Source organism: Notamacropus eugenii, chromosome 4, assembly GCF_028372415.1.
Source record: "Notamacropus eugenii isolate mMacEug1 chromosome 4, mMacEug1.pri_v2, whole genome shotgun sequence".
NCBI classification, from domain to species: Eukaryota; Metazoa; Chordata; class Mammalia; order Diprotodontia; family Macropodidae; genus Notamacropus; species Notamacropus eugenii.
The window spans coordinates 450,099,152-450,123,939 of NC_092875.1; the positions used below are offsets into that span (position 1 = coordinate 450,099,152).

Sequence of the window (24,788 nt, forward strand, 5' to 3'; positions counted from 1 at the left end):
AGTGTTTGATTAAGAAAATTACTCACATCTATATTTGTATGTTTCCATATGTATCCATATTTGTATGTTTCAGTGGCAGAGAGGGGTAGAAATATCTGTCAGGGACTTAGTCTACCGGAGACCAACAATTCTGATATTTGCTAGCCTTTCCCTCCCTTGACCCCATCTTTTTATATTATCTGTCTTTATAACCTAGGAGAAAGTACTGAAGATAAGGCAGAGTTTGAGCGAATCTCACTGACAAGTAATCAAGAGATGAAAAACAAATATTAATCAAGCACTTCAAGGTTTCCAAAGAACTCTACACACACTATCTCATCTGATCCTCACATGAACCCTGGGAAATAACTGCTGCGAGTATTATCATCCCCATTTCCAAATGAGGAAACCTCAGCTCAGAGAGGTTACGTGACTTACCAAAATACAAAACATAAATCAAGGACATGAGGAAATTTAAGCAATGTGGAAAATAACAGCTTTTGATAGTTATGAATCTAGCAACAAGCAATCTTTTTTACCTCACTTTTTAAAAATAAATTACTTCTTCAAGTTAGAATCTGGAGATGAAGGATTTGATTTCAAAGGATTTTGAAGCTCATTACTGTTTCAGCTTCCTGATCCCCAAGATGATCTTAAAGCACTTCCAAATTTTTAGTCTATTTTGCATCTATAAATTTGCTGGGTTGTTGGAGATATCTAGCTATTTGCCCATCCATATCCCCCTCAGTGATATGCCAACACAGAGACACATACAGCAAGTCTCTCTCTCTATTCCACCATTAGTATGGCTTCTGCCATTCCAGCTAAAAATGCCCCTATGGGTAAATGAGGAAAGCCATGATGCTGTAATATATCAAAATCCCAGTGTCCCAAAGCCTTGAATTGGAAAGAATATGTGTGGTTTTCTATAAGGACAGACAAGGTATTAGGAACTAAAACAAAAACAATTGGTAGGATGTGGTAAGGACTATTTTACTAGTGTTTTTTGTGAAAATTGTATGCCTAAAAATTTAAGGTAAGAGGGAACATGATCTCATACATAAAGAGTTATTCTCAGAATCTGGAAGACCTAAATCATGCTCATGATATGTACTGGCTGTAAGACTCTGGCCAAGTCATCTACTCCTCTAGTTCTGTAAACCTCTGTGTGGCCAAACATCTGCTGATCTGCATGGGGAGGAAGAGTCTGCTCATTAGCATTTTCCTGCACCAATGAGGCCACACAAAAACAAAGCCTGATGTGTCAATAAACAAAGTCAATCAATTCACACATCAGAGTCTGCAGTCAAAGTGACTGTTCTTAGAATATTTTATTTAAAACATCACCATGCCCACAAAACAAAATGGTAAACACATAATGGAATATCTACACTACTTGGAAAAGGAAATTTCACAGTTATGAAGCTAAATGAAAACTGTTGCGGTCCTACTAACACTGTCAATCATTCTCCCCTCCTAGACACACTCTTCATTTTTTTTTGGACACTTCTTTCTTCTGCTTTGCTTAGCTGATAGCTCCCCATTCTCCTTTATTTTCACTTAGATCATGCCCCTAACCCTGAGTGCCTCCCAAAGCTCTGTGCCAGGCCCTTTTTTCTTTTCTCTCCATACTTCTGCACTTGGTGATCTCATTAGGTCTAATGAGTTTAATCACTATCTCTATGTAGATAATTATCAGACCCTAATGGAGATGGAACCCAAGAGCCTTGGTCATAGCAATGCATTAAGCTTAGCTTCCATAGCCCCACCATCCTGGGAAGCAACCCTTGTGGAGATGCAGCCTGGCAACTGCTCCTGCAGGTGCTACAGCCACGGCTACTGAAAACCCAGAAAGGCAAGTTCTTGCCATCAAAGTCTTTGGCATTGTCACAGCGTTCAACTTCAGAAACAACTATGATTGTACAGGGTAAATGTCATGAAAAGGAAGTATTACCATCTGATTAGTTGCTGTACCTTAAAGAGCTGCTACATGGCATACCTGACAGGGTGCTAAGCCTAGAGTCTGGAAGACCTGAGTTCAAATCCAGTCTCAGATACTTACTAGCAGTGTGAGGCAGAGCAAGTTATTTCACCTGTTTGTCTCAGTTTCCTCAACTATAAAATGGGGGTAATAACAGCACCTCCCTCCTAGGGTTGTTGTGAGACTGAAATCCCCATTACACAGTGCTTTGCACACAGTAAGCACTTAATAAATGCATCTTCATTCTTTTAATCACTTATCTATATATTCAGCCTTAGTCTGTCCTCTCAGCGTCAGTCCTACATTACTAAATAACTTTTGAACATCTTACACTGGATGTTCCATAGGTATCTCAAACTCAACATGTCCAAAATAGAAATTCTCTCTCCACCAAAACATTTTTGTCCTCCAAACTATAATAATAGTTTGATAACAACAGCACCTACCTCCCAGGAGTCTAGTGAGGATCAAAGGAGATAATATTTGCAAAGGATTTCACATAGTATCTAGCATACAGCAGGTGCTTAATCATTCCTTGTTCCCTCTCGGCTCCCCTTTCTTAGCACTTTTGAGGGCACCATATCCTTCCAGGCACCCAGGCTGGCAATTTCACCATCATTCTTGAATCTTCTTTTCTACTCACCATATAAACTATTTCAAATTACAAAGAATATGTTTGGAAATGAGAAAATACAAATTAAAGGATTAATAATCAAAGCTTCTTGAGTCCGGATCTAGGCAATGTGGTCAACACTAAAGATTTAAAATTAAGAGTAGAAGTGGGTACAGGAAGACAAACACTAAAAATCTCCCTTTCATATTAGTCAGTTAACAAGCAATAAACACATAAATTCCCTTATAGCACTAATATTCCACTATTCTTAAGCCTTTGAATTAAAAAGTGATTCTCTTCCAGCCCCTTCCCCCCAAATAGAATAATTCATGGCAAGAGACAGAGTAGGGCAGATGGAGCATGGTGGTAATGGTGGTACAAGAAAAGGAGCACTGAGTCAGGAATCAGGATGAGCTGGGTTTCTATTTGCAGTCTTACTGCCTCCCCCCGACCCCGCACTCCCAAGGTGATATATGGCCCAAATGGATCCTTATGTATGGTTTAGAGGTCCCTGTTCTATTTGAGCTTGATGTTAAAGTACAGGGTATATCTGCCCTGCCTACCTCCCAGAGTTATCGTGAGAATCAAATAAATAACAGAAGTGGAAAATGTATTATTATTTACTTATTCATTCATATATCTATTTGTCCATCGATTTATCCACTTATTATTACACAGATCTTTCTATCTGTCTGCTAAGCTCATCTTCTTTTCTTGATAATCTGACTTCAAACATGCAGGGATTCTTTTTATACAAGTAATTGAAAAAAACCGTACCCGCTAGTCTTTCCACTTCTTTGCATGTTTCCTATAATGCCCTACTCCTTTTTTCTCCTGTTTCTTTCTCAGTTTCTTCACTTGCACATTCATCCCAGTTTAAAAATAACTCATTTTTTACTCCTTTTTGCACCCCCTGCCACACAGCAGGGGGCAAGTGGGTTTATATCATTAAAGCTAGATAAAATCTGAAAAGCAAAAAAAAAATTCATTTCAGTTTAAAATGTATCTAATTCCTTAACTTATCTTTCTATTACCAATCAAAGTAAACAGGCTAGCTAGGGAGAAGAATGACTCATTTAAAGGAAAAACAAGGCACAAAATCATCTCTGTAAGATGGCATGAAGAAACAGCTGCTACGAATGCCCAGAATGCTCTCTCCTGTCTCCTCTCTACCTAGGTTTTATGCCTGTCACTTCTTCAGTTCAAAGATAAAGGTGAATGAGGAAAATTGACCATAAAAGGCAGTAGTCATGGAGATTGGTTCAGCTTTATCTCTTCCTTTCAGAAACACCATAGGGAAGCAGGATATGAAAGGTGAACAGGAAAGGTTTTATAGAAAATTAAAGTCCTGTTGCAACCTCTAAAAGAAAAAAGAAAGTACAAAGTGGCTTGGAAATACTGCTAATGACTGAGAACAGGCTCCAGCTTTCTCTAATATACTTATATAGCATTAAATATTTCAATTTTTTTAAAACACATATAGGACTAGATGAGACAGTAGATTTTAAGCATGGAAGGAGAACATATGCTATCAATTTCAAGGAAGGAAAATTAAATTTAAAAGTAACAAGTATAAAACAGTAAAAAGAGAGGTGGGATGGGGAAGAGTGGAGCAGAATGAGTCAAGACTTTCAATGGCCACCAAGGACAACAAAAGACCTTTTTTTGTCTTGTGTTAAAGCTCCGTTGGAAGCAAAAAGATCCAAAAGGACCACACATGAAGCAAAGGAAACTCTGATAATACATAATGGAGGGAAGGCAAAGGAACTCAATTTCTATTTTACTTCAGTTTCCTCTACCAAACAGAGTCTAGAATAGAAGTAGCTTATGTGATAAGCTTAAGTGATAAGATGATGAAAGAACATCCTTCATGAGTTCAAATCCTAAGTCTAGGATGAACATCTAAGGATCCTGACAGAACTCATGATCATGACTGATAAACCAAAAAAAAAAGATTCGCTAAAAAAAAAAAAAAAAAAAGAAAAGATTGGGTCTCCCTAGCTCATCCAGGCTAGAGTACAGTTGCCCACTCATGGGCTTGATTCCAATGCTGATCAACATGGAAGTTTTGATCTGTTTCATTTCTGACCTGGGTCCCTCTTTTGTAATCTAGTAGCTCCTTGATCTTTCAGGCACCCTGAGGACCCTTAGCTTAGTCTACTGCAGCCAGAACTCCAGAGCTCAAGCAATCCAGACACCTCTGTTTTCCCAGTAGCAGAGATTACAAGCCAAGCTGATTTACACTGTATAGAGAGAGCATGGTGTCTAGAATAAGAGAGCTTATAGTCTTGTCCTGGTTAAAGCACACCTAAAATACTGTTTTCTGTTCTGCGTACTACACTTTAGGAAGGACGCTAAAAAGTTTTATCACTGGAGTAAGGTCAGGATGGTGAGGGCAGCTAGATGGCACAGAAGGTAGAGTACCAGGCCTGGAGTTAGGAAGACATTTTTCTAAGTTCAAATACTGCCTCAGACACTTACTAGCTGTGTGACCCTGGGCAAGTCACTTGGCCCTGTTTGCCTCAGTTCCTTATCTGTAAAAGGAGCTGGAGTAAGAAATGGCAAATCACTCAAATGTCTCTGCCAACAAAAACCTCAAATGGGGTCATGAAGAGTCAGACATGACTGCAAAATGATGCAACAAAAACAGAACACTGAGAAGACCAAAAACCCTTCACAACAGGCTTGGTTAAAGAAATGGGACATTTGAGCCTAAATGATGGCTGTCTTCAAGTATTTAATGTATCATATACATCATTACTTCATTAGCAGGCAGCTATCAGGCATAATACGACAATTATCAGGAAACCTGAGCTCAAATGTAGCCTCAGACACTTACTGGTTGTGAGAACTTGGACGAGTCACTTCAGTTTTCCTCAGTTTCCTCATCTGTAAAATGGAGATAATAATAGCGCCTACCTCCTAGAATAGTTATGTTATGAAGATCAAAAGAGGTAATATTTGTAAAGCACTGAGCACAGTGTCCGGCACACATTTCAATTTTTTTAAACACATATAGGACTAGGTGAGACAGTAGATTTTAAGCACAGAATGAGAAGACATCGTCAGTTTCAAGGAATGAAAATCAGATTTAAAAGTAACAAGTATAAAACAGTAAAAAGGGGAGTGGGGTGGGGAGGAGTAGAGCAGAATGAGCCCAGGTTGTCAACGGCCCCCAAGGACAAGAAAAGGGCTTTTTTTGCTGGTGCCAGTTAGGATGAAGAGGAGGAGGATTATACAAGTGTGCAATAACACCTATTTTGCTTGCCTTCAGGCGCCATAATCAGGAGGAATGGATGGAAATTTCTTGGAGGCATATTTAGGATCAACATAAAGAATAAACTTCCAATAATTAAAAGTTATCTGAAAATAAAATGATCTGCCTCAGAAGACAAACTCCATCAGCAGAGTGATGAGCATTTGTGAGAGATGTTGAAGAGATTCGGTTTGTTCACAGATGCAAGATGACAGTGCAAGATGCAGCTTGGGCTCAGTTTCCCCTTACCATTTCAAATGAACAAAAAGGGCACTCAATGATGCCATAAAAGCAGCAGCAACAGCAGGAAGAGAAACTCAATATGTCATCCCAAGTTTATTCTTTTGCACAGAAAATATAACAAGAGAACTAGCCCCACATTCCCCAGCCTCCCCCTTCACAGCCCATCACGAACCCCACGTGGCTGCTGCAGACTTAGAGGTCAGCTCTAAAAACTAACCCCCTAACACTTTCCCACAATAGTAGCCTCCAGTCTCTTAGTGGTTTGGCACCTGAAAGTCCTACCAAACCCAGGGATCAGAAAAAAGAAATCTATAGAAGAGGGAGAATCCCAGAAGTGTCTTAGCCTATCTACTGTGGTACAAGATGGAGACAGGTTAATTAACCAACAGCTTAATTTGACTTTCTCTTTTTTGTGAACTATTAAAAATCTTAAATTGGTATAATTTGTGTTTAATATTGCCTTCATTTCTGAATGCTCTCCTCTCTCCCCTATCCACTGAAATGTAACAAAGTATAAAAAAGAAAGTGAAAAATAAAAGTTCCGTTAAACCAAATGCATCATACATCTGGCAGTACATGCAGCATTCCTCACCCAAAATTTCCCATCTCCACAAGAAGGGGATGAGGTATGTTTTCTAACTTTCCTTCAATGTCAAGCGTGGCCATTATAACTGCATAGCATTCAGTTTAAGGTTACTGTTCATCTCCATCTGCCTGTGCACTCCCACCTCACGTTACCATTTGAAATCCTTCATTTCCTTTGCAACTCTGCTGAAGCAATCCCTCTGTGAAGCCTCTCCAGAATTTCCATCAGCTGCATGTGCACATCCCCACATACACACAAAAATATTGTATTTATTTTCTACATTCTTACCTATGTTCATGGTATCTCCCCCAAAAGAATGTAGCTCTTTGAAGGCAGGGACTTCATTTTTGTCTTTATAGCTTCCACTTCCCCTACACCTTGCACCGTGTTTGGCACATGGTAGGTGCCTTAAAAAGGGGATTACTGACTGGTTGATTTTTCCACTCACATTGTCATAGTCACTGCACATTGTGTTTTCCTGATTATGCTTAGTTCACTTTGTATCTGTTCAAATAAGCCTTCATATGCTTCTCTGAATTCTTCACATTCATTTTTTATAGTACAGTAATATTGCATTACTCTTCATTAATTTGTTTAGATTATTTCCCAGCTAATGGGCATCTTTTCTGTTTCATATTCTTTGCTACTACAAAAAAATGCTGCTGTAGGTATTCTGGTGCATATGAGCTCTTTCTTTGTCTTTGACCTCATTTTGGTTTTAAATGCCTGGCCATGGGACCTCTGTGAAGGATTTAAACATTTTAGTCACAGGGGGCATAATTCCAAATTCCAGCCCCAGAATTTCATTCTATATCTTAAGTGTATTTCTCATATGCAATAAATTGTTAGGTTTTGCTATCCATTCATCTCATTCTGTCTTTACTGGGAAATGATGAACTCTTGTGTGCAAACTGAAGTGTAATTCTCTCTTTATTTTTCTTTTTTTGGTAATATAACTAATGTGGAAATATGTTTTGCATGATTTCACATGTAAAATTGAGCTGACTGCCTGCCTTCTCAGTGAGTGCAGGAGGAGTGGGAGGGCGGAAGAGAATTAGCAGCTCAAAATTATTTTCAATATGCTATAAATAAATAATAAGTTTTTCAAAAGAGAAAAAAATTGTCTTCCATGAACCTCTTTTGTGTTGTGTTTCTCAGCACTGGCTTCTTACTTAATCAGCTCTTAATTAGTAAATAGATGAAAAAACTGTAGTATAAGAATAAAACAGAATATTAGTGAGCCACAAGAAACAACACCTAGAAGTAATTCAGAAAAAAGCATGGGAATAGTCGCCTAAACGAATGCATAAGCATATATAATGAGAATATAACAGAAATGAAAAGAGTCTGAAGAGGAAGCCAAGCTTTAAGTAATTGTGATGACTAATCTTGGTCTTGGAAAACAGTCAATCAGTCAATACCATTTTGGATTTGCTTATTATGTGTCAGATAATGTACTAAGTGCCAGGAAGGCACATACCGGAAAAAGAACACTTAGAGAAGCCAGGAACCATGAGGATGGAACGTGTCCTAAAGTTCGGTGTCTTTCTTTGTGAGAGCTCATCGTGAGAAGGGTTGGACGGGGAGAGGATAATGGCTGAAAATAACTTTGATGTGAAATAAAAAGATACCAATAAAACTCTTTTTTAAAGAGGGGATAATTAGATGACTCCTCCAAGTCTGAGAATTAATGATTCTTTGAAATTTTCATAATTAAAAAAATCCTGACCATTTAAATAGCCTGATAGGTGAATCCTATGAAACAAAAGAGTACTATGCTTTTAAGAGCTTCTTTGTTCAAGAAATTTTCCACAGATGACAGCAATATGCACTGCCTACTTCAAATGTTGTATACTCATACAGTAATGGATACTATGTTTATACAGTGTATCGAACAATATCTTATGCTGAGAAAATAAATACTACGTAAATCCCACAACTATTTATTACTTTATGGAAAAGGACAATAACCGAGTGCTCCACTTGAGACTAAAAAACAGAAGGGAAAACCATATTCTATTTAAATAATTTCCTAATTATTCTTCCTTATAAATTACCCAAACTAAAGGAATGCCTTACAATAATACATACTTTCAAATCCTAAGTCAAGGACAGAAGAGGCCTTGAGAAAGCCAGATAAAGCTATTTCAGCAGCTGTATTATTACGTGATTCTGCGATCTTGATGACGTACACAAAAATGTTGGAGGCTCTCCCCATACTCCTGATAAAAAGTCATTTTCAATCTCTGGAAGCATATTATTACTAAAGAGAGTTAGTTTTCAGTTCATACCCAGCTCTTCAAGACCCCATTTGAGATTTTCTTGGTAAAGATAATAGAGTAGTTTGCCATTTCCTTCTCCAGCTCATTTTATTTACAGATAAGGAAACTGAGGCAAAGAGAGTTCAGTGACTTGACCAGGGTCACACAGCCAGTAAGTGTCCAAGGACAGATGTGAAATTAGATCTTCCTAACTCCAGGCCCAGGGATGCACCACCTAGCTGCCCACTAAAAGGAGATTCATTGTAAACACAAGACCTAACAAAATGTCCTGGTTTCTTAAAATGTGGCAATATGATGAAACAGCAAGAACGCTGGCCTTGGAATCAGAAAAGTCTCAGTACAAATGCACTTCCTCCAGACCTTCCTGGCTGTGTGATCCTAGGCAAGTCTCTTCACTTTCTAAACCCTGTTGCTTACCTACATAGCAGGGTTAACCAAACCTGACTACTTCACCAAATTTCTTCAAGGATCATTTCAAATGATCATAAGATCATTTACGTAAAATGCTTTATAAATCCAGAGGCACTACATAAAAATCAGATATTGTTATATACAATATTTAAGTTCTAGCTAATTGTTTCCTAAACTTAAATAAATATCATAGTGAAAGATTTCTGACTCATATACAAGATCAAAAAGTCACTGACAGCACATCAAGAAAACCCAAAAAGTAAAAGAACCCTTCATCCACTAAGTTTCATAAATTACCATCTGCACAAGTGAGGGAAGTGTGCAGTAATGGATAGAAAGGGGTAATTCCTATGAATGGGGAAGATCTACTGCTTACACAAGTGGGCTCCGTGACGTTGGATAGGCCACTTAATCTCTCAATGCCTCAAGCAACTCTTGCTGATTACAGGTTGAGGTGTGTTCGTTCTTCACTGTCGAAGAAGACCACACCATGAGAGAAATAATGACATAACTTGCACTTGATTTTTGTTTTTTTTTGAATGAGGGAGGGCTGTGCAGGTCACCAGCCTCACTTCTCCTCCAGAGCCATCTGAATCTAGTGACCAGATATTCATCAGGATGACTGGAGATGACCCAGGATGAGGCGATTGGGATTAAGTGACCTGCCCAAGGTCACACAGTTAGTGAGTTTCAAGTGCCTGAGGAGAGATTTGAACACAGGTTCTCCTGACTCCTGCACTGGGGCTTTATCCACTGTACCCCCTAGCTGCCCTGATTACAGGTTGAAGAAATGCACTGAAAGGAGTTGCTCCTACCAAGTGTTGTTCCCTAAACACCAATGAAATAACAGCTCTAGACTGCGTACCCCTCACCTGAAAAAAAAATTGAACACTGAAGCTTTGAAGCAAAAATATAAATTTGATAAAGCCCATATAAAGTAGTAATTTAACAATCTGTCCATACCTGAAAGGCTACTGTATACTGAACTTTTTATCATATCCTACCTTTTGTCGGCTTTTTTCTTGGCATCATCTCTCTTGGGAGTCTTCTCCAATCTGGGGGGAGAAGGGGAGAGGGAGACAGAAGAGAGAGAGAGAGAGAGAGAGAGAGAGAGAGAGAGAGAGAGAGAGAGAGAAAGAGAGAGAGAGAGGGGGAAAGAGAGAGAGAGAGAGAAGGAACGTTACCAGTGACTTCAACTGGGAGACCTAGCCTCTAGGTTCAATATATAATCCAGACCAAAATTTTCTCTGGCAGAGAAGCAAGAGGGTCAAGGGCTCTGCTCAGATAACTATAGACTATACTATAAATTATTTCAAAATGTTAAATCTCAGGATAACCATAATGCTGCTGAAGAACAGTAAAGAACTGACAGTTCTCTGCATTATCTAGCAAAAAATCCAGACAAGTGAGAGAAAAGTAAACTATTTCAGTCAAAAAGGCAGCTTCTGCCTTCAGTCACCTTTATAACTACTGCTATTTTCCATGTTCTTTTAACTGTGTAGACATGGTACCAAGCATGAAAATGAAGCATCGTTAAAACAACACATCCACAAACATTGCTAACCCACAAAAAAAAGCTCATTAAATTTGTAACAGAAAAATATTTCAATCTCAAGTTCATACGGTATTCTTTAACTAATGGTTTCTACATTGAATATATTTACATTTAACAGAAAAAATGTTCTACAGAAAATCAAGCTAAAGTATGAAGAGATAATGGTTTCGGACCAGTGAGAGATGAAGCAGAAAAAGAAGAGACATTTGGGACTGTTTCCATGGGAACTTACGTCCTCATCCACAATGAGTGCTGACTGACCGAGGATGTGCACATTATAATACATAAAAGAGGTAAAGCTCTCTTAAGCCCCTTTTGAAAGGTCAGGTGCATGAAAACACTGAAAATATTGATTAAAACATGAGATGGAAGTACAGAGAAAACAGCCCTAGCTTGAGAGAAAAGAGAACTGGGTCCTGGCCCTGGCATTTTCACTAATTCATTTAATGGCTCTGGCCTCAATTTCCTCATCTGTTTGTAAAATGTGAGAGAGGAATTGGATTAAGGGTTCCCAACCTGGGGTCTGTGGGGAAAAAAAAACCAAACCTTTTGTTTTTTAAGATTTGAAAAACAATATTTTCTTTGTAATCTTAAGTATTTTATTTTTAGATACTTAAAAACATTATTCTGAGAAAGGGTCCATCCACTTCACCAGACTGCTAAGGGCTTCCATGACATATACACACAAAAAAAGCTTAAGAACCCCTGGATTAGAGGACCTTTAAAAGTTTCATTCAGCTCTAATTCTATATCAAAGGTAAAACTTGTGGTTCTTGTGATTCTGAAGCAACTGAAGATTCTAGTGGAAAAGGGACCCAAACAACTAAAAATAAATTACATATACTAAAGGAAAGAAAGATAAACTGTTGAGCTAATGTGAAAAAAAAAACCATCTTAAAACCAGAGTTTTCAGTCAGAAGGAGGAGCAAACCATTATTGATTTTACAATAGGGTGAAAAGGGCATGTGAAATAGGAAAGCGCTATTAAAACGGAAACACAACGCTTTGGAGACTGTAGTAGCCCCCACAAAAAGAAATGTCTTTTGCTGACAACTGTAACGTTGTTACAGTTTATCCCTGTTTTGCAGTTTTTCCCTATTTTAAAATGTGAAAAATCCTTTTTTCATGCCGTTCCTAGACCTAGAACATTCACGTATCAGGTGGTGACAAGGCAGGGACCATAACCCATCTTTAGCAAAGGGTTCTGCCCATATTAGGCACATAATAAATATTTTTTGAATTGAACTACTGAAGCCCCAACAGCATGTTACGGAATCAGATTATAAAAGAGAATACTTCGAGTTTTGAGTCGGAGGTCCAAAGATAACAGAGAGATGCTAATACTTTTCTGTAGTTCTCAATAAATAGAAAACCTGTTCTATGTAAAAGGAGATTAGAAATGCTTAAAATGAGGTTTAACTGCACATCTTATATTTACCTGGTACCCATTCCAAAGCATTTTCTTTGTAATTTTTCAGGTATCTTTTACTATATCTTTCAATTTCTAGAAACAAGATAGAAATTATCCATTAGCATAAAACAATTAAGAATAATGCATTTCACAAGCTTGACTTCAGTTCACATTTATTCTAATTAATCATTAAACACTGAATACTCCCTTTCATTTCACAGATTTTTTTTTCTGGTGTATTAAGTACATATTTCTAAGCATATATATGGAAGCAATGAGTTTCATTCTTGGCTCTGCCACAATGATATTAAAATAAAAAATATTTAGAGTTCAAAGAAACTCCAAAGAACCCCTAATTTTACATCCAGTAAAACTGAAGCCCAGAGAATATACATTACCTGCTTGGGGTCAAAGAAACGATCAATGCTGGGGCCAGGAATAGAACCCACAGATCTAGATTTCCAAATTCAGGAGTCTTTTCCCCACTTTATGCTTTCATATTTCAAAATTAACTTATTTCAATTAACAAAAATGAATTTTCTCTTTCTTCTACTTACCCTCAATGTTGAAAAATGAAAAAAATGCAAAACCCTTTTAAGAAATACACAGTCAAGCAAAATAATATTCCACATCAAACATGGCCAAAAAATATGTCTCACTCTGTACCCTCAGAAATTCTACACCCTTTCTCTGTCAAGAAAAGCGAAGCATGATCCATCAGTTCTCTGGAATCATGGCAGTTCCATTATATCAGAATTCTTAAGTTTTTCAATGTCACTTGTTTTTCCAATTTTCCAATTTGTTCTTGTTATTGTATAAATTGTCTTCCTGGTCGTGCTCAGTTCACTGCATTGATTCATATAAGTCTTCCTAAGGTTTCTTTGATATTTTCCTTCTCACAATTTTTTTTTAACAGCGCAATAATATTCCATTACGTTTATATGCCACAGTTTGTCCAGTTATTCTCCACTGGATGGGCACCTCCCTTAGTTACATTATGGGTCCTTTCCTGCTTTCTTCTTTTTTTTGTCCAGTATAGGCTACTATTTCTTTCTATTTCCATTCAATCCACACTAACTAGGTATTTAATAGGTAAAAGCCCTAGGCTAGATGCTACAAATACAATGATGAATAAAACTGGGCCCCTACTTTCAAGGAGCTTAACATCTAGAAGCAAACTTGGATTCTTGCTTTCTTTCATTTTTTTTTTTAGATATGGGCTCAGTAGTGTTACCCTTGGGTTAATCCAGTATATATCCAATAGAGTAATTTTGGGGGCACAGTTCCAAATTGCTTTCTCAAATGGCTGTCTAATTCATAGCTCCTCTAAGAATGCATCAGTGTGCCTGCTTTCCTGTAGCCCCTCCAGTGTTTGTCATTTTCCTTCTTCATCAACTTTGCCAATCTGATGAGTATGAGGTAGAACATCAGAACTCATTTAGTTGACATTTTTGAAATGCCTAGTGATTTGGAATTTTTTCTCATATGGCTGTTGATAGTTTGGATTTCTGTCTTTCCAAACTGCCTGTTCCTATCCCTTGATGATTTGGTAACTGAGGAATGGCTTTAATTCTTACTGCTCTGAGATCCTTGTCAAAACTTAGCATAAAGATTTCCCCCTGAAGATTCCATGTATTCTGTCACTATCCCATACAGCCTTTCTTGAATTGTTTAAAAGTCTAATTAATACAGCCAATTCTTTGTCACCAACTTTTTGGTATGCATACCACCCTAATTCAGGCCCCTATTACAATCTCTCTCACACACCATGGTAAAAACTAGCCCCTTTGTCTCCAGTTTCTTCCTTCTTCCCATCCATTGTACACATCATGGGTATTAAGGTCGCAGACCAAATGCCCTGGCTCTTTGAGATTCATTAAAGAGCAACGACCCTGTCATTTTAGGGGATTGTTTTTCTGGATCTCAGGAGTCATACTCTACCTCAATCACAAAGTGCTTTCTCCTTAGTCAAATTTAAAGAGCTTGGAGGCTAAAGAAAACAAAACTTCTAAAAAAATCTTTATTCTCTCTCACTCCCTTTAAATATGAGTATATCTTGTCCTGTGAAAGAGCTGCTCCAGAAGACCCCAGACTCTCTATCAGAAAGGGCAACTGGATGCAAATTTAAGTAGGCATACCTCAGTTCTTTGGAAGCAATCCCAGCTATTACCCCGTATAGCCTGACTCATCCATCCTTTCTGATATTCTCATCCTGACCACAGGCTTCCCACACTCCCTGCAATTTTCATCTCAAATGTAAACTCACTGGTCCAGCTGCTAAATCCAGCTGACTTAATCTTGCTTGAATTCCTGTACCTACTTACCAGACTAAGTCATTACCAACTTCCTTGGTGCCTGTCTATTATTTAGCTTTATCATCTACATTCTAGACCACATATTTATTTCAGTCTATCAGGTCATTCTAAGTCTCTGACACAGATGATGAGTCCTTATATTTCTCAGCTTGATCTCCTATTTACATGACCAAACCCCGTCAGGGGCATATGATTCTGACTATGCACTCTTAGGGCCTGTAACTCTAAAAGTACACCCAAGTGTCTTGAAAGCCTTCATCTTCCCCTGATCCTGTTCTTTCACCAATTATCCCATGTAGGTGCCAGAGTAATTCAATTATTTAGGACCATGGTTAATACATCTGAATTGAATAGTGTACAGAGAACTATGCTAAATGTGGTGGAATATATAAAGTTGAGAGAAAATGAAATCTCTCATGGTATTTACAGTATAGTGGGAAGATAGAAGAGATTACTATTTTACACAGCATTTCAGCTTATGAATATTACAGAGGTACAGAACAAGGCTAACTGAGGTGTAACAGGAAATGCAATATTAGACGAGTGGCACCTTGGTGGCACCTGATTTGGGGAGGAGTTAAGCAGATGAAGATAGAGGAGCGAATATTCCAGGCATAAGAAACAAAAAGAGCAGAGGCATGGAAGGTGGCAAACACTAGGGATGGTCAAGGGCGAGGGATGCAGCAAGCAGTTCACTTTGGCTGAATCAAACAGCGCATGGAAGAAATAAAATGAAATTAGACAGAAAAGATAAGGTAGAAGCCTGTGGTAAGCCTTGAATGTCAAACATATCTCCTTTGTTTTGCTCATGCTGATCTCTCCCCACAGGATACATTTCCTTCCTAATAGCCTCATTCTTAAAAAACAAACAAAAAAACTGATGTGCATCCTTTAAGATTCAGCTCAAATGTGACCGGCCGTCTGAAGAATGTTCTTACCTTCGGCCAGAAATATTTTCTCTCTCCTCTGGACTCCCATAGCAACTGGCACCTCTCTCAAACATTTAATGTGTGTAACCTATCATACCAAAAGAATGTGGTTCCTGAAGTCAAGATCATACTTCATGGATCTCTGTAACCCTCCTCATAGAATCCTTTTCTACTTGTGTTTTAATGTCATCCTCACAATTAGGTGAATACATGAGAGCAACACAAAAGCGGAGCTGTGTTTTGTTTTGTTACGCAGACATTTATTAGGAATCAGGCCATGACCATGAACTTCAAGCAGCTATGCTTTAAAAAATTAAACATGCTGGCTATAATGTTTCCCAGGATTATGAAGTGCACGTAACACTAAGATATATTACTTTGTCTTTCATTCCTTGGCTTTTCTAAGCCTTTCTGATGGAATAAAAAGAAAAGCAAATGCATTTTTAATACTAATGGAATAGGATATTTCTATGTACCTTCATCATCATGTTTTAATGATGGTATGTTTGAAAATACAAGGATGATATTGATTTGTCTTAACTATTACAATGAAAGAAAAACTTCGATCAATACACTAGGACTAAATTAGCTGTTCAGCAGAAGCTTTAGGTCCTTACGAAGACATTCACAGCTCCCCTTTAATTACTGCTGGAAGGATAAAGTGCTCATCACAGTCACTAACCGCAAACGATGGTCAGCCGAAGGTCTGCAGAAACCAAAGAGTTTGTTTCTGTGGCCTTCAAAGCAAGTTATAGTCCTTACATCCACATACTTACTGAATGCCCAGTTCAAAGCAAGGCTTTGAGAGTGCTAAGCACTGGGAGAGAGAGAAGAATGACACAGAATTTGTAACCATGCAGAAGCTAAAAGCCTGGAAGAAGACACAGCTCTCAAATAAGCTTCATGGATACACCCCAAAGAAATACATTTACCCAACAAGTAGAAACAAAATTCCTGCAGTAACAGACAGGAACAAGGATACTGTAACCATTCAAGTCTCAACCCACAAGTTGTAAAAAGTAACAAAAACTTGAGAGATGTTTTACTGCAAAGGCAATCTGTGGTTCTCACAAGATGCGCTAACTTAAAAAAGGAAAAGAAAAAAAGAAAAAGAAAAAAGTTATAAACTAAGAAGAACGACCTTTTTCTGAATTTTTTGTATAAAGGCCCAGAATAAAATTTCATCCATGTTCAAGTAATAATGACTTAAGATAGTGATATTTCAATTTTTCCTAGTAAGGAATGATCATTGATGTATCTGAAGAATTATGCCCGTGCCCATAAAGACTCCATTTTAAAATAATAAAGACAAATGAAACTTATAATTAATCCTAAGTCTGGCACTCAATGTCCACAGTCAGTGGTAACAACAAGTCTCAAGCAGTTACTAAAGAAAAGAGAAATGAAAAGAAATGTAGCAGGAAAGACTTGGAACCGGAAGACAGGGTAGACAGCAAGGAGAATGTGGGAACGAATAGACAAGAGGGCAGAAGTTAAATGAGAAGGGAGAAGGATGGCCTCCCTTCCATTTAGATGAAGCAAGTTCAAGGACTACACGAGATGTGTTTCTACCCATCTCAATAACAAGACATTTAGGAGATTGAGAGGGGGACAAATATGTCCCTCATTTACTCTTCTCTGTGCCAAGTGGGCTGTAGTCCACCAAATCTCATAGATGTCTCTACTTAAGAGATGATTTTTCACTTCTGTGGGGATAGTAGAAGAAAGATGACATGTGTAGACTACATGATTCTATGACCAGAAATAATGAGTGGAAGACTCCAAGTGGTTGTAAACTCAAAGAGAAGAACCTGAAAGATCTAAGGAAAAGCAGCAACCTATGCTGGTCTAAGCAACTAGTGCAAGTGTGGCAGAGAATCGAACATCCCAGGTCTCTGAGGTCTCTAGAATTCTGTTCTGAGATACTGTAGAAGGCCACGAAGATCAAGCATTCAGAATCTGAGTTCGCAGGGGAACTTAACCCTGGGAAATAATGTCAGTGCAGGAGCACAAGTTATTCATGGCAAGATCAAGGAGCACCTACTGAAAAAGCAGTAGAGAGCAGACCTGGCCCTAGCATAAAGCTCCACTTCAGACTAGGGAAATGAGTAAACTGAAGAAGACAGTGATCAGTATTAAAAAACACAACACACAGTTACTGTGTTGAAACACAGTATTAAAAACACAACAACAAAACACTGCAGATCTAGAGATTCTTCCACCTTCTCTCTAAATAAGGGGACATTAATTACATTAAAAGTCCAATGAGAGAATCAAAGGAAAAAATGGATTTGCCATAAGAAATAGATAGAAGGAATGAAGCAATAAAATGGAATAAAAGCTCTGGAGCAAAGAACTGGAAGGAGAATAAATAGCTTAGAAGAGAAAGTGATAAACTTTACCAAGTAATGGACTCCCCGAAAACTATCAAAAAGAAATCAATGAGTTCATGAGATGGTAAGAAAGAATCCGTTAGTCATATCCTGAGAGAAACCCCAAAGAGCAAAAATCCCAGGAATGTCATAGCTTGCAATCAACAGTAAGTTATTCTGCAAAGTGTAGTATAATCCTATGGGGGGAAAATGAATTTTTTTTACGGAACAGAGGTCATTCAAACCTTTCTGATGAAAAGAGCAGAGCTGAATAGGAACTCTAAAAGACAAACACAAGTGTCTTGACTCTAGAGAAATCTAGAAAAATAATTTATTTGAGCATTTGGAAGGTGCTACATGATAATTTGTGTTAACAGTCTAATGGGAGACAAGAAACAACTGCATTCAGAAACAATATTTTAAAAGGCTATTGAGACAAATAAGAAAAACAGAGGTTCTGGGAGTATATTCCCTCTTTTCTTAGGGTTTGAAGAGGGGAAAGAGAAGGGAGGAGCAAAAGGAATACACTGGTATGGAAAGAAGGATGAAAGGGATGGGACTTACTGTTTTTCATAACTGGAATGAATGAGAAATGTATACCAAAACATGGAGGAAAGGAAAGAGTGGGTTTCAAATGAACATTACTCTTTGTCTGAAACAGGCAAAGGAGGGTTGAATACAAACACACTCACATTCATAGAGAGTTTGCTCTAGAAATATACTAAACTCCAAAGGGAAACAAGAATGGTTGGGAAAAAGGTTAAGAGGGAGGATAGTACTAGGGAGGGAATTTGTTGTTGTTCAGTCATGACTAACTTTCTGTGACCTCATTTGGGGTTTTCTTAGCAAAGATACTGGAGTGGTTTGCCATTTCCTTCTCCAGATCACTTTACAGACAAGGAAAGTGAGGCAAACATGGTTAAGTGACTTGCCCAGGGTCACACAGCTAGTAAGTGTCTGAGGCTGGATTTGAACTACAGTCTTCATGACTCTTGGCCTGGCATTCCATCAACCATACCACCCAGCTGCCCCTCTGAAGAGGGAATAGTAGGAAAAAAAAAGTTCCTAATCATGAAGAGGGCACTAGATTAAAAAGGGAAAAAGAAAAAAAGAAAAGAGCTCTTTATCTAAGAAGGACGTGCTCATTAGTTGTGGAATGACTGCCCAAACAGTATTTACTATGATACAGTGCACACAACTGGGAAAACAGTTCATATAAGGACAACAACACTGTCAAGAAACATAAATTTGAAAGCTACAGGAACTCAGAGCAATTCGATGACCAGGTACGTCTCCAGAGAGCTATGATAAAGCAGGTTACACACATCTCTTAACGGAGAAGGGATAGATTCAAAGTGAAGAAGAGATAATATATTCTTGGACATGGTCCCATCTGGGATTAGTTTTGCATGGCTGTGAGTATTTATTAGAAGAGTTGTTTCTTTCCTTTTTTTTTTTTTTTAATTGGGGGAAGGTGGGTAATTAGCAATAGTGGTACCAAAAAAACAAGAGGATTATTGTAGTATTTTTAAAAGGCACAGAAGAGAATAACTGAAGGTTCAGAGGAAGACACAACAAGCAGTACCATTTTGACAATAACATGTAGAATTTACCATATGATTTTTATAAAGCAGTAGGAAATTGAGATTCATGGTTTATACATAGTCCTTTTTCGTCCTGCTGTGTATATGGAAATGGTCTCTTTTTTATTTAAAAAAAAGGTTTTTTTTTTAAGATAAAATAGGGAAGGAAATCATAGAGGTAATCTGGAGAAGATATTATTAGTAAAGTAGGTCATAGGTTGAATTTAGGAAGAAATTTGGTGAAATTTGGGAGAAATTCATAAAAATTGAAAAAACTATGCCCTTTAAGTTCAGATACTGCTCCAGATCCCACTTCTGGGATGAAAAAAGAACTGGACCTCCATTTCCATATCTGTAAGGCATAGTACTAGATGTTCTCTGATATTCTTTCCAATGCTACATCTATGATCTTCAAACTCTATCATAACTAAGGAAGATATAAAAAAATGAAGGAGAATCAAGAAGGATTAGGCATTTGAACATGAAGAAGAAAAAGCAAGAAAAAGGAGGCAGTTGATAAAAACAGGTAAGAAAAGTTTACTGAAAGTAAAGCAAAACTGATATAGTGTACTGTTGGGTAGAACAAATTGGTCTATTAGGTTGGGGGTAAATATGAGGCTAAAGGGGAAAGAAATATGGTTGTGGAGTTGTTGAAAATAAGGAAAAGAAGTTGAAAGGTACTGTCAAATCATTAAAAGGGGATCATGGGCTGTAAAAGCTTTAACTAGGCACTTAGAGTTAAGGAATTAACATCCACAAATAGTTGTGTGCTTTTTTAAAAGATGAAAATCTCAACCATTATGGAAAGTAGAAAAAACTTTATAATGACTTATAACAAGGTAACTGTATAAATTTCTGCCACAGCTGACTGACTGTCCACTGTGTTCCAAATGTATGCCAATCTTCTTCCTTCCTGGAGAAAATTAAATGTATTTGAAGAATGTCTGACCACAATTCAAATTGTTAGGGAGAATGAAGAGTTTCTAAATGAATTCAACGGGGGAGGAGGGGAAGAGGCGACCTAGGAAAAGAGGAGATTTGATCGTTGTCAGAATAATGCAGAGTTGAAGTACTCTTTAAAGAGAAGGAAATGGGAAGAAGAGAGCTATACAAAAATTAGAGCTTAACAAAATATTTGAGACTCTTCTGAAGAGGAAGGAGCTGGATGGTTTGAGAAGAAAGAAGCTGCTTGTCCTTCAAATAATGACACAGTAGAACCAAAGGAGATATTAGGTAAAATATCTAATAAGGGCCAGAGAAAGAAGAGGACATCTTCGGTGATTCCTGCTCAAGGACACTGAAGCAATGATTTGTCAAGCTAAAAACAAGACTGGGTCGGTCGCCTTCCCGGGGCATGTATCCAAGCAATTACAGAGAATGATCAGATTTATCAAAATGGATGACAACGACCCACTACTGGTGATTCACACTGGTACAAATGACATTGCCAGAAGGAATCTAAAAAGTCCTGCCAACAATTATAAAGTCCTGGGAGGGAGAAAAAGCAATACAAAACTGAAGACCACAGCAATGCAAGATATGTTTTCCTCACTGTTGCCCACTGAAATGAGGGGATAGACATAAAAGAGGAAAACTAATTTGGAAAGTAAACAACTGGCTAAGAACAGGGCAGATGAGACTGGAATTTGGAGTTCTAGACTGCAGCTTAAAATTCAGAAATAATAGATTCCTGTTCTTAGACTCAGTATACCTAACAAAGGATATGTCCTTGCAAATTCAATCCAATTCAATAAAAATTTATTAAGTACCTACTACGTGTCAGGCACTCTGCTAACTACTGGAAATACAAATAAGAAAAAGAGAGTCTCTGCCCACAAAGAGATTACACTCTAATGGAGGAAGACAAATCAAAAAAGAAAGCCCTGCCAGGTGGTACCCAGCACAGAGGCATGTTTCCTGGAGTCAAAACCAAGCAGAGCTGCTGATGGAAAATGCTTTTGAACTGGTTTATTGTCCCACCCTCCAGCCTTTCAATTAGAGGGAAGAGGCAACTGAGACAGTTGAGAAAGTGTTGAATATCAAAAACTGAGTCAACCTGCACAATGATGAGATTTCAGTGATCAGTTTATCCTGAAGGAGGAATGATGTCTCATGGAGTCAAAACCAAATGGAATCACAGATGGAAAAAGAAGAATTTAATCAAAAGGGCTTTAAACCAAAAAAGAACAAAGGGACAGAAGGAGAAGGCTCCCCCAAATTATCCCAAATTAATGCTCCATCCCCCAAAAAATATCTACAAAAAAGAAGCAGAGTACCTATTGAAATATTTTGAATTGGCAGTTTTCAGATGAAGAAATTAAAGCTATCTATAATCATGAACAAATACTCTAAATCACTATGATTAGAGAAATGTAAATCAAAACAGCTCTGAGGTACCACATCACACCTATCAGATTGGCTACCATGACAAAACAGGAAAACGATAAACGTTGGAGAAGACGGGGAAAATTGGAACACTAATGCATTGTTGGTAGAGTTGTAAACTGATCCAACCATTCTGGAGAACAATCTGGAACTATGCCTAAAGGGCTATAAAACCACTTCTAGACTTGTATCCCAAAGAGATCATAAAAATGGGAAAAGGATCCACATATACAAAAATATATATAGCAGCTCTTTTTGTAGTGACCAAGACTGGAAATTGAGGGGATGCCCATCAACTGGGAAATGACTGAACAAGTTTTGGCATACGAATGTAATGGAATACTACTGTGCTATAAAAAATGATGGGCAGATGGACTTCAGGAAAACCTGGAAAAACTTATGTGAACTCATGCTGAGTAAAGTGAGCAGAACCAGGAGAACACTGTATACAGTAACAGCCATACTGTACAATGACTTATTTTGATAAACTTAGCTCATCTCAGCAATACAAGGATCCAAGACCACTCCAAAAGACTCATGATGGAAAATGCTGTCCACATCTAGAGAAAGAACTATGGAATCCGAATGCAAACAGAAGCATACTATGTGCTCTCTCTCTCTTTTGTTTCTTTCTTGTTGTTCCTTCCATTGGTTCTAATTCTTCTTTACAATATGACTAATGGGAAAATATATCAAATAAAAATGTATATGTATCAGATTGCACACTGTCTTGGGGCAGGGGGAATGGAAGGATGGGGAGAAAACTTACAACTCAAAATCTTATGGAAGTAAATGTAGAAAACTAAAAATGAGTAATTTTTTTTAAAAAAAGAAAAGAAATATCTAGAAGCAATGGTAACAAAATTCAGAAAAGAAGCAAAGGGCCTGTGTGCACACGAGCAAAAAGAACTAGAGGTCTAGAGGCAAAGAGGTCAATTTGGCCTCAGAGATATCCATGAGACTTTATAGATTAAAGCCTAAGACAGGGACCATGGGCTCTGAAAGGATATAGTCAAAACTAGTCAAAAGAAAAAGATAAGATAAAGATGGAAAAATGGCATTGCATATTAAGAAAATATGCTTACATGAGGAAATCTAGGAACCAGATGGAGGAAGCATGATGAAAATTATCTCAGTGAAGGTCAAGGGAAAAAAAAATCATTGAAGTATGCAACCAAGTGGCCCAGTGGATAAGAGTGGCATGCATAGGGTCAGGAAGACCTGAGTAAAAATCCAGCCTTTGGCACTTACTAGCTGTGTCACCTTGGGCAAGTCATTTAAATCTGTTTACCTCAGTTTCTTCATCTGTAAAAATGAACTGGAGAAGGAAATGGCATACCACTCTAGTATCTTTGCCAAGAAAACTCCAAATAGGATCATGGGGAGTTGGTCATGACTGAAATGACTCAACAACAACATGCTATAGAGAATAAAGGAAAGAAAACTGAAATGGATGAGGAGTTTGGCAACTAGATCTCAAGTCTGGCACAAAGGAATGATACAGTAGTAATAGGGGACTTTAATTATCCAGATCTTTCCTAAAGCACTCGCTTGCTCACTCTCTCTCTGTCTCTCTCTCTCTGTCTCTCTCTCTCTGTCAAAAGCATAGTATCTAACAACTTTTTCACTTAGTGATAGGTTCAGCCTTCATAATATGGAAGAAACAAAAAAAGGAAACTCAATGTTGGATCTGATTCTCACTAATCAGAAGGAACTTGGTGCTGGAGTGGGAATGACACAAAAGAAATCTGGGAACAATCTGGCCTGTACTCTAGATGGTGGAAACATAATTTCAAAAGCTTCAGAAATAAGAGGTAGGATCCCATGGATTAACATGTCACAAGAGAAGAATGCATCCCAGGAGGATAAGAGATGCTCAAGACAAAAAGGGAAACAACTCTAAAAATGAGAAGAAAATGAGTGTTTTCTTAAGATCACTGCAGATACATAGGGCATCACCAACCAACTTCGATTTTCAAAGAACTACACATAAGATGGAAGAAAGGGCACATATCAGAGGATGAATGTAAAAGTATGGTGGAAGAGTGCCTGAAATTATACAGTTCAAAATGAGCTGAAGCTAGCAATTTAAAAAATGGTATTTAAAATAGCTATAGTGAAGGGGGGAAAAGGATAAAAGAAAAGATACAGACTTTGGGAAGAATGGGACTACAAAAGCAGAGTTGCTCAACTGTTACTCTGCCTTTTTCTCTGCAAGGAGGAATGACCTTGACCGTGGAAATCAGAATACAATAGCAAGGAATCAAAACACAAAATTAACAAGGAGTAAGAGACCACCTACAATGCCTTTGGTGAAACCAAGTCACCTGGCCCAGAAGAATCCAAGTAATGAAAGAATGAGCTGATGTGACTGATGAGATTTCCAAGACTAAGGAGAACAGGAGAGGTAACACAATATTGGGAAAAGGAAAAATCACCTGAACTTCAAAAACAGGAAGGGAACAGACAAGCTCTGAGTTTGACTTTGAATCCTGAGAACAGTCATTAAAAAGACAGTCTCTAAAACCTAAAAAGAGAAAGTAGTGCTGACAAAGAACCAACATGGCTTCACTGAGCTCAAATCACTAAACTAGTCAATGAAGGGAAGGTTGAGGATATATTTTATCTTGATTTTCCCCAAACTTTTAATAAAGTAAAGGCAGTGTGGCCCAGGAGGTAAAGAGGTGACTTTGGAGCCAAACAGACGTCTGTTTAAGTCCTGCCTCCAACATATTGATCCTGTGACCCTTGACAAGTCACTTCATCTCTCCATGCCCTTGGACTGTAAGGCCTTTCTCTTAAACTGTAAGGCAGAAAAAGTGCCACTGACCTATGTAGTAAAGGAAGTCTTATCACCTGGGAATTTCCAACATCAGTGGAATCACAA

General features: G+C 38.0%; 1 protein-coding gene across 2 annotated transcripts in view; it reads right to left on the reverse strand.

The window, feature by feature from the left end:
* POLR3G (RNA polymerase III subunit G) overlaps positions 1-24,788 on the reverse strand; it is a 65,014-nt gene that overhangs the window by 11,463 nt on the left and 28,763 nt on the right. For both annotated transcript variants that reach the window (XM_072606183.1, XM_072606181.1), the window contains exons 4-5: positions 12,345-12,410; positions 10,356-10,406 (exon numbers count right to left, since the gene is read on the reverse strand). In XM_072606183.1, coding sequence (XP_072462284.1) covers positions 10,356-10,406; positions 12,345-12,410 — 117 coding nt within the window. The remainder of the gene's footprint in view (positions 1-10,355; positions 10,407-12,344; positions 12,411-24,788) is intronic.